Source organism: Pan paniscus, chromosome 12 (genome assembly GCF_029289425.2).
Source record: "Pan paniscus chromosome 12, NHGRI_mPanPan1-v2.0_pri, whole genome shotgun sequence".
Taxonomy (NCBI): Eukaryota; Metazoa; Chordata; class Mammalia; order Primates; family Hominidae; genus Pan; species Pan paniscus.
Window position 1 is genome coordinate 56,089,602 of NC_073261.2, and position 13,402 is coordinate 56,103,003.

Consider the following 13,402-nt stretch of genomic DNA (forward strand, 5'->3'; position numbering starts at 1 on the left):
CCTCCCAAGTAGCTGGGATTACAGGCACCAGCCACCACGTCTGGCTAATTTTTGTATTTTAGTAGAGATGGGGTTTCACCATATTAGCCAGGTTGGTCTCGAACTCCTGACCTCAGGTGATCTACCCACCTCAGCCTCCCAAAGTGCTGGGATTAACAGGCATGAGCCACCGCGCCCAGCCAAATTTTTTTGTTTTGTTTTGTTTTGTTTTGTTTTTGAGACAGAGTCTCACTCTGTCACCCAGGCTGGAGTGCAATGGCACAATCTCGGCTCACTGCAACCTCCACCTCCCGGGTTCAAGCAATTCTCCTGCCTCAGCCTCTCAAGTAGCTGGGATTACAGGCGCCCGCCACCACGCCCAGCTAATTTTTGTATTTTTAGGAGAGACGGGGTTTCGCCTCCTTGGCCAGGCTAGTCTCAAACTCCTAAACTCAGGTAATCCGCCCACCTCGGCCTCCCAAAGTGCTAAGATTACAGGCATGAGCCTTCGCACCCGGCCAAATATAATTTTTTAACATCTCAAGAATACTTTCAAATCTTAGAGTTAAGAAACTTGTATTTTGTTTTTTGAGACAGGGTCTCACTTTGTCACCCAGGCTGGAGTGCTGGGGCACAATAATAGCTCACTGGAGCCTCCATCTCCTGGGCTCGAGCAATCTTCCCACCTCAGCCTCCTGAGTAGCTGAGACGACAGATATGCACCACCATGCCCGGCTAATTTTTTTATTTTTTGTTCAGACAGGATCTCCCTATATTGCCCAGGTTGGTCTCAAATTCCTGGCCTCAAGTGATCCTCCCTCCTCGGCCTCCCAAAGTGCTAGGATTGCAGCTATGAGCCATCCTGCCCAGCCAGAATGATTTTAAAAAAAACACACACAAAAAGAATTAACCATAAAGGGAAAAAATATAAATAGGATTACATTTAAATTAAAGACTTCTTTCATTAATACTGTTGAAAAACTGAAACGTCCATGAAGTAGGAGAAAATATTGTAACACATACAACTGACAAAGAGCCATTACAAGACTATATAAATATATTCGACAGGCCGGGCTCAGTGGTGCAGGCCTGTAATCCCAGCACTTTGGGAGGCCGAGGCGGGTGGATCACAAGGTCAGGAGTTCAAGACCAGCCTGGCCAAGATGGTGAAACCCAGTCTCTACTAAAAATACAAAAAATTAGCCAGGCAGGTGGTGCGTGCCTGTGATCCCAGCTACTCGGGAGGCTGGGGCAGAGAATTGCTTGAACCCGGGAGGTGGAGGTTGCAGTGAGCCAAGATCGTGCCACTGCACTCCAGACTGGGCAACAGAGCGAGACTCTATCTCAAAAAAATTAAATTTAATTTAATTTAATTTAATTTAAAACATATATATATATATATATATATATATATATATATATACACATTCAACAAGCCAGCAAGTAAATGACCGCTCCATAAGAAGATTTTTTTTTTTTTTTTTGAGATGGAATTTTGCTCTGTCATCCAGGCTGGAGTGCAGTGGAGCAATCTCAGCTCACTGCAACCTCTGCCTCCCAGGTTTAAGCGATTCTCCTGCCTCAGCCTCCTGAGTAGTTGGGATTACAGTCCCATGCCACCGTGCCTGGCTAATTTTTGTATTTTTAGTAGAGACGGGGTTACACCATGTTGGTCAGGCCAGTCTCAAAATCCTGGCTTCAAGTGATCCATCTGCCTCGGCCTCCCAGAGTTCTGGGATTATAGGCATGAGCCACCACCTAGCCACAATAGGAAGATTTAAACAGGATCAACTGTAGTAGGCCAGGCAATAATAATAATAATAGTGGCTTTAGGGTGATAACAGTAAACTAGAGAGATGTGAATAGATTCAAGAGATATTTACATAATTTGATATTTATAATCATAAAACATTCGCTTTATTTTATGTTTAATAATATACGTATATAAAATAATTATTCAACCAAAGTTTTGAATATATATGTATTTTTTTGGCAGAGAGCTCTGAAGCAATTGTGTGGGTGTGGGTGTGTGTGTGTGTATATATATATATATATATATATATTTTTTTTTTTTTTTTTTTTTTTAACCTGAGACAAGGTCTCTATTGCACAGGCTGGAGTGCAGTGGCGTGATATCGGTTCACTGCAATCTCTGCCTCTCGGGTTCAAGTGATTCTCATGTCTCAGCCTCCTGAGTACCTGGTATTACAGGCATTCACCACCACGCCCAGCTAATTTTTGTATTTTTAGTAGAGGCGGGGTTTCACCATGTTGGCCAGGCTGGTCTTGAACTCCTGGCCTCAAGTGATCCACCCGCCTTGGCCTCCCAAAGTACTGGGAATACAGGCGTGAGCCATCATGCCCGGCCAGCAATTGAATATATTTTTAAAAAGTACTTGTGACTTCCAAAAAGTTGACTGAATTCTTCATTCTGCAGAAGACAGTGTTCTTTGCTTGTGAGTTTTCTTTTCCCCAGCAAGGCATCATAATCGACCAAGGAGTGTCATGACTAGAGAGTGATAACACTTCAAGCTCATTCTTGTTGGCATTAATTTAAAAACAAGTGATAACATGAGAATTGCTTTCTAAATTATCAGTTTGATTGATAAAGTTTCATCTGGAAGTCTTTAACCAAGGTTGGCCATAGCTGGGTTTCTGGCTATCACCCATTGCTAACCTGAGGGTTAGAAAAGGTAGCAGCATCTAGCAAAATTCACTTCCTCCCCTCATCCCGGGCCTCCTGGCCCCCATTTATCTCACCCACATCCTGAACATGAGCAAATAGGAAAGAGCCCTAGTCCCTCTTGTGCCACCGTTTGTCTCTGGCAGAGAGGAACTGCGGGGCCTGCGTTCACAGGATGGCATGCAGGAGAGGTGGGAAAGGAATCAAGATGACAGAACTGACTACCCAGGATCCTGAAAGAGCTGTGACTTGTTTCCAGTGAGTCAGCCCAGGCTTGAGCCAGATAATCCTGAAACCTCATTTCCCACCCTCAAAGCACCAGGGTAATAGCACAGACAGGTATCTGAGCTTCCTAACATGAGATTAAACTCTGCTTCCACCATGACTCCCATGGGATTTCCACAGCCAACTAACTGGAAGTCAGGAATCATTTTTCTTTTTTCTGGTTTTTTTTTGTTGTTGTTGTTGTTTTTTCTGTTTTTGTTGTTTTTTTTTTTTTTTTTTTTTTGAGGCAGAGTCTCGCTCTGTCACCCATGCTGGAGTGCAGTGGCACCATCTCAGCTCACTGCAACCTCCACCTCCTGATTTCAAGTGATTCTCCCACCTCAGCCTCTGAGTAGCTGTGATTGCAGGTGTGTGCCACTATGCCCAGCTAATGTTTTTATATTTTTAGTAGAGATGGGGGTTTCACCACGTTGGCCAGGCTGGTCTCAAGCTCCCGGCCCCAAGTGATCTGCCCGCCTCGGCCTCCCAATGTTCTGGAATTACAGATGTGAGCCACCGCCCCAGCCAAGAATCATTTTTCATAAATACTAAAAGTACCATTCAATTTGTGTATACAAACTAACAAGGCTGCATTACTCAAGGACTTTTAAACTCATTTTAGCATGATTAACTTGGCTCCTACAAGTAGGAGCTGTTGGAGAGGTTCTGTCTGGCATTTTAGGAATAAGAGGGAGAAGTGAGTAGTTTCAGATTGTGCTATAAAGAAGAAAGAAAGAACTTTCTGTGGAATATGGGACATAAGTATAAACATTAAGTCAGTCACAGTAGAGATTTCCTACTTTTTCTAGTCTGGAGTTAGCCCATCAGGATTGGAATTCTAGCTCCACCAGTTTATAAATGTGCAATCTCTGGCAAGTGGTTTCATCTCCCTAGGCCTCAGTTTTCTGCCCTGAGTGAGAGAAAAGAGGAGAGTAAAGTACTCACCTCATAGGGTGCTTTGTCATGGAAATTAAATGAGATCATCCCGTGGAAGGCACTTAAAACACTGTCTGGCACATTATTTAATAGTTGGTGTCACCCTGATTCCAGCTGCTGCTGGGAGCCACCTGTAGTTGAGCTTGAAGTGAACAGGCTGTCTCAAGACCCTGAACTGTGATTTATGGGGAGATACTCACACTTGTACTCACTACAGAGGGCCTGGCGCTGGAAGAACACAGCTTGTTTGGTTGCTTGCTTGCTTGCTTGCTTTTTTTTTTTTTTTTTTTTGAGACAGAGTCTCACTTTGTTGCCCAAGCTGGAGTGCAGTGACGTGATCTCAGCTCACTGCAACCTCTACCTCCCAGATTCAAGCGATTCTCCTGTCTCAACCTCCCAAAGTAGCCAAGACTACAAGTGCCTGCCACCATGCCCGGCTAATTTTTGTGCTTTTAGTAGAGATGGGGTTTCACCATGTTGGCCAGGCTGGTCTCAAACTCCTCACCTCAGGTGATCCACCTGCCTCAGCTCCCCAAAGTGCTGGGATTACAGGCGTGAGCCACCGTGCCCAGTCAAAACACAGCTTTCTTCAAAGAAGCTTGGGTTGAGTCAAACTCCCCACTGCCCTCAAACTAGAGTTCTCCTGCCATCTAGCGCCCAATGGCAGAAAATCGTTAAATTCTAATGACGGCCCCATTCCTTTGTTCCACCCCCACCCCCACCTTGCACCCCCATGCCTGACATGGCTTTCTCTTCAGCCCCATATGCCAAGCAAACACCCACTCATTTCAATTCAATTCAAAGCCTCAATTCAAGCCTATCTCCTCTAAGAAAACTTTCCTGAGGAACCCAGATGGCTCACTCCCTCCTTGCCAGCCTGGACCACCTCCTCCAGCACACCTCTTCCAACACTGCCCCTTCCCCTCCTCCATGGAGTGTGCGTTTCCCTTCTCCACTGACACTCCCCTCTGGACCCGCACCCCTAGCTAATGTATTCGATAAATGAATGCACACGACAGTACTGTTATGGGTGGGACAGTGAGGCATTCCAAAAAAAAAAACTGCTCCAGGAATTCAGAAACAGTTTCATGTTGCTGGCATATAAGTGCTTCATTGATGACTGCTTCATTGATGATCTGTAGCCCCTGCTTTGTCTCTGAAGTTCATTTTTTATTAGAAATAAATGCATAAACGTACATCTACCCTGTGATCCAACAATCCCATTTCTAGATATTTACCCAAAAGAGAAGAAAATCTGTGTCTACAAAAGACTTGGTCCAGGACTGGGTGGTGGTGCATACCCGTAATCCCTTTGATAGGCAGAGGCAGGAGGATAGCTTGAGGCCTGGAGTTTGAGACCAGCCTGGACAACATAGCAAGATCCCATCTCCAAAAGAAAACAAAATGGTCAAGGATGTTCATAGTCACCACTTTATTCATAATAGCTACTAACTGGAAAAGACCCAAACACCCATCAGCAGGGGAATGGATCAACAAATGTGGGCCGGGCCCGATGCCTCATGTCTGCAATCTCAGCACTTTGGGAGGCCGAGGTGTGTGGATCCCTTGAGGTCAGGAGTTGGAGACCAGCTTGGCTAACATGGTGAAACCCCGTGTCTACAAAAAAAAAAAAATTAGCCAGACGTGGTGGCACATGCCTGTAATCCCAGCTACTCGGGAGGCTGAGGCATGAGAATCACTTGAACCAGGGAGGTGGAGGCTGCATGAGCCAAGACCACATCACTGCACTCCAGCCTGGGTGACAGAGTGAGACCCTGTCTCAAAAAACAACAATGACAGATGTGGTATGTCCATTCAATAGAATACTACTCAGCAGCAAAAAAGAACCAACAACACAGCTCAATCTCGAAAGCATTAGGCTAAGTATTTTTCAGCAATATGCTAAAAAAGCCAGACAGAAAAGGAGTACTTATTGGATAATAACATACATATGACATTCTAGAAAGAGAAAATGTAATCTACAGTGACAGAAGCAGACCAGTTAGGGCAGGGGTGGGGAGATGGGGTAGAAAGGACAGAGACTGGGACAAGACAGAGTTTGGGTTTTTATTGTTGTTTAGAGACAGAGTCTCACTCTGTCGTCCAGGCTGGAGTGCAATGGCGTGATTTCGGCTCACTGCAACCTCTCCCTCCCGGGTTCAAGCAATTCTCCTGCCTCAGCCTCCCAAATAGCTGGGACTACAGGCATGTGCCACCACACCCGGCTAATTTTTGTATTTTTAGTAGGGACGGGGTTTCGCCAGGTTGGCCAGGCTGGTCTCAAATTCCTGAGCTCAGGTGATCCACCTGCCCACGGCCTCCCAAAGTGCTGGGATTACAGGCGTAAGCCACTGCGCCCGGCGGACAGGGTTTGTTAAAACTCATCAAGCAGCACGCCTAAGATCTGGGCATTTATCTGTATGTAAATTACATTAAATAATTTTAAAGAATGTAAAGGGAGGGACAAGGGAGGGGAGGAGGAAAGGCAGGCAGCAGCCTCAGGGCAGGTGTCCCAGTGACCGGTTCCCAAGCGGGAGGAGGGCGGTGGGCTCGCGGACACCAGCATGCAGTGGCTCCGTTCGGCCGCCAGGGGGGGCGTGGGTCCTGGAAGGGCGGGCGGCGAAGGGCGGTGAAGGGCGGTGAGGGGGCGGGCCCGTACGCCGATTCCACATGGGCGCCGGCGCGGAGCGCCGCGGGGCAGCGCGGGGTCGCCATGGCTGAGCTGCAGCAGCTCCGGGTGCAGGAGGCGGTGGAGTCCATGGTGAAGAGTCTGGAAAGAGAGAACATCCGGAAGATGCAGGTAGCGGGGCTGGGGCCGAACCAGGACCCCCTTCTCAGCGGGTGGGTTCCGGGCCCTTCCCTCAGCCACCACGCGACGCCTTGCACTGCAGCCGCGTCCCCGCAGACCGGGTGTGGGCGGCCCTGGGGTCGCCGGGGCGGCCTCGGACAGGACTTCGGAAGCTTTGGCGGATCGGATGAAATCCGTGCGCCCTTGCCATGCGCGAGGCTGTTTTCCGCCCCTTCCAGCCCGGGGCAGGAGCGACCTCGGCGGCAGGTGGGAAGCCCCTGGTGGCAGGCGCTCGCCCCACCACCTTCCCCTCTTACGCGGCCCCTTCCTCAGGTGAGCGGCCCGAGGCCCAGCAGAGGCGCTGCCAACGTGAAAGACCAGAAAGGCGAGGGCTTCCGGCCTCCCCGTTGGCCAGGTCATGCCTGCTTCTCTTGTGCCCAACCTCGCTTCACACAGCGCGGGTTTCTACACTGTTCTTCTCTGAGCCCCGCAATGCCTCTGTGTGTTTCGGTCCTGCTTCTCTCACGGAGTCTGTGTTTCCCAGATAGTGCCCCTTGAGTCATTGATTAGTGGGTCGGCTGCCCTCTGGTGGAATTTGTATTGCTAGGTTGCTGACCTCTGAACCCCGTGGAAGAGGCTCCTGGTTTTCAGAATTTGGCTTCGTCAGACTACCCTACTCTTACCCACTCGGGGGAACCTCTGTTCACCCAACCATCGGTGCAACAGGTGCCGATGAGCTAGCAGCAAGGACACCATGAAACACTACACTAGACATTGAGGATAATTTTCCCCAGTGGTGGTTTTAAGGTCCTGGTGTCTATTCTCAGGGAAGGTGAAAGCAGAAGGTGGAGAGAGAGGTGCAAATATCCACGTGGCCTTCTAACTCCTGTAGTGCTCCATAGTCATCTCTGTCCCCAGAGACTTTCCTACCTAACCTCTCTGCCCTTTCTCCCCAGGGTCTCATGTTCCGGTGCAGCGCCAGCTGTTGTGAGGACAGCCAGGCCTCCATGAAGCAGGTGCACCAGTGCATCGAGCGCTGCCATGTGCCTCTGGCTCAAGCCCAGGCTTTGGTCACCAGTGAGTTGGAGAAGTTCCAGGTGAGAAATATCCTAGACAGAGCACTGTAGTCCTTGATACAGACTTTTGCAGGAGATGACAAGCATTTGTTCAAAACTCTTGGCTTTAGTGTCTTGGTTCTGTTAACAGTTGTGATACTGATGGCCAACCAGTTTTCACAGGGTTTGAAATTTTGGAAAAAGTCTTGGCGGTTGAGTGCCTTAAGTTGAACATCATTTCCTATAGAAATGATGTAGGCCGAGCGCGGAGGCTCATGCCTGTAATCCCAGCACTTTGGGAGGCTGAGGCAGGTGGATCATGAGAGCAGGAGATCAAGACCATCCTGGCCAACATGGTGAAACCCCGTCTCTACTAAAATACAAAAAATTAGCCGGGCGTGGTGGCACGCACCTGTAGTCCCAGATACTAGGGAGGCTGAGGCAGGGGAATCTCTTGAACCTAGGAGGTGGAGTTGCAGTGAGCCAAGATCACGCCACTGCACTTCAGCCTGGCAACAGAGCGAGACTCTGTCTCAAAAAAAAAGAAATGATGTAATGGGGAGTTACCAGGGGAGTTCATGACCAAGAGCCCTTATGCAGTTTGTTGGGGAGGAGGCGTTTGTTTGTTCCTTTTGACATAACCACCAAATACAGAATGTATACTGTGTAGTATAAAGTTTCCTGGCTGGACACGTAGCTCACGCCTGTAATCCCAACATTTTGGGAGGCCGAGGTGGGTGGATCACGAGGTCAGGAGTTTGAGACCGTCCTGGCCAACATGGTGAAACCCCATCTCTACTAAAAACACAGAAATTATCTGGGCATGGTGGCAGGTGCCTGTAATCCCAGCTACTCGGGAGGCTGAGGCAGGAGAATCGCTTGAAACCGGAAGGCGCAGGTTGCAGTGAGCCAAGATCGCATGCCATTGCACTCCAGCCTGGACAACAAGAGCGAAACTCCGTCTCAAAAAAAAATAAATAATGTTCGGGCACGGTGGCTCACACCTGTAATCCCAGCACTTTGGGAGGCTGAGGCAGGCAGATCACGAGGTCAGGAGATCCAGACCATCCTGGCTAACACAGTGAAACCCTGTCTCTACTAAAAATACAAAAAATTGGCCGGGTGTGGTGGTGGGCGCCTGTAGTCCCAGCTACTTGGGAAGCTGAGGCAGGAGAATGGTGTAAATCCGGGAGGCAGAGCTTGCAGTGAGCCAAGATCGCGTCACTGCACTCCAGCCTGGGTGACAGAGCGAGACTCCGTCTCAAAAAATAAATAAAATAAAAATAAAAAAATAAAGTTTCCTAAAACATATATTATTTTTAAAACAGCAGAATCTCTAGAAAGGTAGGATAGCCTTGAAAAGGTACAGATTAGAGGAACACCCTTCCACCATTTTATGGACTTATACACCCACCCAGGACTGCCCCTACTTGCTATACCCAGAGGGCAGCCCCTCTGTCACTAAGGAGCAGTCATTTATGTCAATCATTATTACTGTTGACTCACTGATTCCTGGCTCACAAGCCCCTCTGAGGTTACCAAAAGAGCTCCCTGTTTCCCTCTCTGGAGCAAAGAGTATCCACAACTTCATTTTACTCCCATCTTCTAAGTATATTTTTCTGGAACCTGGGGGAAGCAAGCCTACTTCCAAGCCAGTCTTTCATAGCCTGAGGTTCCATCCACATGGAAAACTTATACACAATGTGACACATCTTTACATTCTTCCATTCAAAACGCTTCAAAGTTACTGCCATTATGAAGGAATAACTTCTTCAAGATCATGGAACCCCAAAGGGTTTCTTTGTGTTCTTTTTGACAGCTAATTTTATAGATGGGGTCTTTGAAAATGTGATTCTTGGATTGCTCTATAACTCCCCTTGCATTATCTTTTTAGTCCTCTCCAAGTGGACTTTCACTCTTCACTGGGCCAGAACCACTCCTGCCACTCACCTCCATGGGGCCGAATCCGGGGGTCATTTCTCAGTCTTCATCTTACTCTGTCTGCATCATTGACACAGTGGATCCCTCTCCTTCTTAAAGCATTTTATTCAGTTGGTCACCAGGACATCTCACTCTCCTGGTTTTCTGCCTCCTTCCTTGGCCTCCTTTGCTCTCTCTTCCCCACTCCAGCCTCTGAGCATCAGAGTGCCTGGGGCTGTCCTTGTTTCTTTTCTCCTTTCTGCCTACTTCTCTAGTCTCCTCTAGCCTCATAGCTGTAAATATAATCTCTATGCTGACAGCTCCTGCATTTATATCTGTAGGCCAGAGCTCACTGATAAACTCCACATATCCACCTAATTCCTCCACATCTCCATTTACTTTGTTTGTCTCTTTCCTCTCACTGGAATGTAAGTTCTGTAAGGGTAAGAACTTTGTTTTACTCATTGCTATATTCCCTAACATTAAAAGAGTGCCTGGCACATAGTAGATGCTCAATAAATATTTGTTGAATTGAATGTTTTCCTGTAGAAAGAACAGACTTTAAAGAATCAGTGGCTCACACCTATAATCCCAGCACTTTGGGAGGCTGAGGCGGGTGGATCACCTGAGGTTGGGAGTTTGGGACCAGCCTGACCAACATGGAGAAACCCCGTCTCTACTAAAAATACAAAAAAAGTTAGCCGGGCATGGTGGCGCATGCCTATAATCCTAGCTACTCAGGAGGCTGAGGCAGGAGAATCACTTGAACCCGGGAGGCGGAGGTTGTGGTGAGCCGAGATTGTGCCATTGCACTCCAGCTTAGGCAACAAGAGCAAAACTCCATCTCAAAAAAAAAAAAAGAATCAAGATGTTTGTACATCTTACAATAACCTCTAGGGACCTCTCATTTCCTGGAAGAATGTTCTGCCCAATTTATTCTGTCATTCACCTGCTTTCTAGTAATAGTTTGAGCCCTCCTGGTGCCATCTTCTGTTTGAGTCAAGACAGTCTTGGAAAGCCAAACACAGTGGCTCACACCTATAATCCCAACACTTTGGGAAGCCAAGGAGGGAGGATCACTTGAGCCCAGGAGTTCAAGACCAGCCTGGGCAACATAGGGAGATCCCATCTCTACAAAAATAATTTTTAAGAAAGTATTAGCCAAGAGTGGTGGCGTGTGCCTGTGGTCCTAGCTACTTGAGAGCGGAGGTGGAAAGATAGCGTGAGCCTGGGACGTTGAGGCTGCAGTAAGCCATAATCGTGCCACTGCAGCGCAGCGCTCCAGCCTGGGCAACAGAGTCAGACTCTGCTCAAAAAAAAAAAAAAAAAAACTTGGCCAATCACACTACCATGTCCCTTTAATTGACCAAGATAATACATATTAAACCTGTAGCACAGGGCCTAACAAATAATGAGCACGCAGTAAATGGAGGCCTTACTCTCAGCTTTTTCTACGTTCTTCCTTCTTGCCACAGGACCGCCTGGCCCGGTGCACCATGCATTGCAACGACAAAGCCAAAGATTCAATAGATGCTGGGAGTAAGGAGCTTCAGGTGAAGCAGCAGCTGGACAGTTGTGTGACCAAGTGTGTGGATGACCACATGCACCTCATCCCAACTATGACCAAGAAGATGAAGGAGGCTCTCTTATCAATTGGAAAATAAAAGTCTTTGCCAGTGGCCATCAGGGCTGAGGGCAAGAATATATTTTTTATAAGGAATTGGGAATTTTAGTCTTTTAAGCGAAGTTTACGAATGAAGAAATGAAGGATGGCCACAAGTGTAAGGCACATGTCACTTGCCTCTGGACACTGGTTATTTTATGTTTCAGTCCCTAAAAAATGAAATGGAAAAAAGTGGTGCTAAATCGAGTCAGAGATATTACAGGAGAGTTTTAGAGCTTATTATTTCCTGTGGCCAGTGCTTGTCCTGGCAGTAAGGCTCTCCCCTGTAACAAGCCAGAGCCCTCTAAGGTACCAGACTCTTCTTACTACACAGGTACTAACAGGCTGGCAGGTTAGAGTTGGTGGAGTCTGAGGAGAGATATTTTCTCTTTGTTGCCAACATCCTGTTTACCAAAAGTATCACCACACCATCTTCCATAAGCTGTGAAACAAAATCAATGAGGTCACTAACTTAGAAGGGAAAGAAAGTTTTCTGGGTCTTTGTTTTCTTGATTTGGGGTAATTTATACAAGGGCGTACAGGTTGATTTTAAGATGTGGAACTGGGAGGTAGACTAGTTTGGATAAGAACTCTGAAATGTTCCTTGTGGATCCCCATTTCTGGTCATCAAGATGTGGATGTACATTTCTTAAAATTATTACATGCTGCATCTTTCAGCCTGGAGACCGTGCAGAAACATGAGAGGTGACGACACACTAATTATGGGAAGCAGAATTACTGGCTGATGGCCCCTGAGGCTGTGTGTAGCAAAATGACAGGACAATCTTGCAGTAACACTTTCCCCTTGAAGAGAAGGGGGTTTTGATTGTGATATATACTAGTATCTAGGAATGAACAGTAAAAGAGGAGCAGTTGGCTACTTGATTACAACAGAGTAATGAAGTACTGGATTTGGAAAAACCTGGTTTTATTAGAACAGATGGAATGAAAGCCTACACCTAGCATTGCCTACTTAGCCCCCTGAATTAACAGAGCCCAATTGAGACAAACCCCTGGCAACAGGAAATTCAAGGGAGAAAAAGTAAGCAACTTGGGCTAGGATGAGCTGACTCCCTTAGAGCAAAGGAGAGGCAGCCCCCATTACCAAATACCATTTTTGCCTGGGGCTTGTGCAGCTGGCAGTGTTCCTGCCCCAGCATGGCACCTTATTGTTTTGATAGCAACTTTGTTGAATTTTCACCAACTTATTACTTGAAATTATAATATAGCCTGTCCGTTTGCTGTTTCCAGGCTGTGATATATTTTCCTAGTGGTTTGGTTTTAAAAATAAATAAGGTTTAATTTTCTCCCCACTATTGAGTCTCCTTTCCTTATATCTGGGTGGTGAATATGTAACTTTCTCAGGATGCTTCTCCTTTTAACAGGTTAAATGAGTTTAAAATGTCCAGAAGAGTGGAAATTAGTTGTTATAGTTCAGATGCAGAACTGGTTCATTGTAAATGGGAAAAACTTTGAGAGGAGACTAGGACATTGTGACTTGAAGTTCATTAATGTAGAAAAGAAACTGTCTATAAGGTTAAAAAGAGAAATTCATTATCTATGTCAGGTCTCTAGCTTCAACTAAACACTAATAGCAAGTGGTAGTAAAGGTACAAAGCTATGACCCTGCTAGAAAAAATTCAGTGTCTAGGATTTTGAGTACTAAGAGAGTGCAAAATATGTGATGAGTTTAAGTCTTTACTATCATTGATATTTATATAGAGCCATTCCAGAATATCAGGAATTAACTGAATTTTTGAGAACTATCCCCTATTTTAAAACAAGGTATTCTATTTTGGTTTAGTCTTCTATAATTTTGGGGTAACAACTGGGAACAAGTCCGAAACCACTTTTTACACATCTTGACATGAAAAAAGAACACCTTATATTAGAAAATGTTTGTGTGCTGCACCACGTTTTATATACAGGGGCAATAGCACATCAGTGAGTTCTGGAGGTAGTGTTTGAAAAATTTCAGAATTGCCAGGCATGCTGGCTCACCCCTGTAATCTCAGCACTTTGGGAGCCGGAGGCAGGCAGATCTCTTGAGGCCAGGAATTTGAGAACAGCCTGGGCAACAAAGCGAGACCTCGTCTCTACAAAAAAAAATTAGC

General features: G+C 46.6%; 1 protein-coding gene across 1 annotated transcript; it reads left to right on the plus strand.

Moving 5' to 3' along the window:
• The first annotated feature begins 6,489 nt into the window (after positions 1–6,489).
• Positions 6,490–12,601, plus strand: FAM136A (family with sequence similarity 136 member A). The gene is made up of 3 exons (XM_003830943.7): positions 6,490–6,662; positions 7,607–7,747; positions 11,101–12,601. The coding sequence occupies exons 1-3, from the start codon at positions 6,576–6,578 to the stop codon at positions 11,287–11,289; spliced, it is 417 nt and encodes a 138-aa protein (XP_003830991.1). The 5' UTR covers positions 6,490–6,575; the 3' UTR covers positions 11,290–12,601.
• Positions 12,602–13,402: the final 801 nt, after the last annotated feature.

Excerpts from the sequence above, each read along its gene's own strand:
- FAM136A (XM_003830943.7), top strand. The coding sequence starts at position 6,576 with ATGGCTGAGCTGCAGCAGCTCCGGGTGCAGGAGGCGGTGGAGTCCATG. Across the intron at positions 6,663-7,606 it reads AGAACATCCGGAAGATGCAG|GGTCTCATGTTCCGGTGCAG; the intron begins GTAGCGGGGCTG and ends CTTTCTCCCCAG. Across the intron at positions 7,748-11,100 it reads GTGAGTTGGAGAAGTTCCAG|GACCGCCTGGCCCGGTGCAC; the intron begins GTGAGAAATATC and ends TTCTTGCCACAG.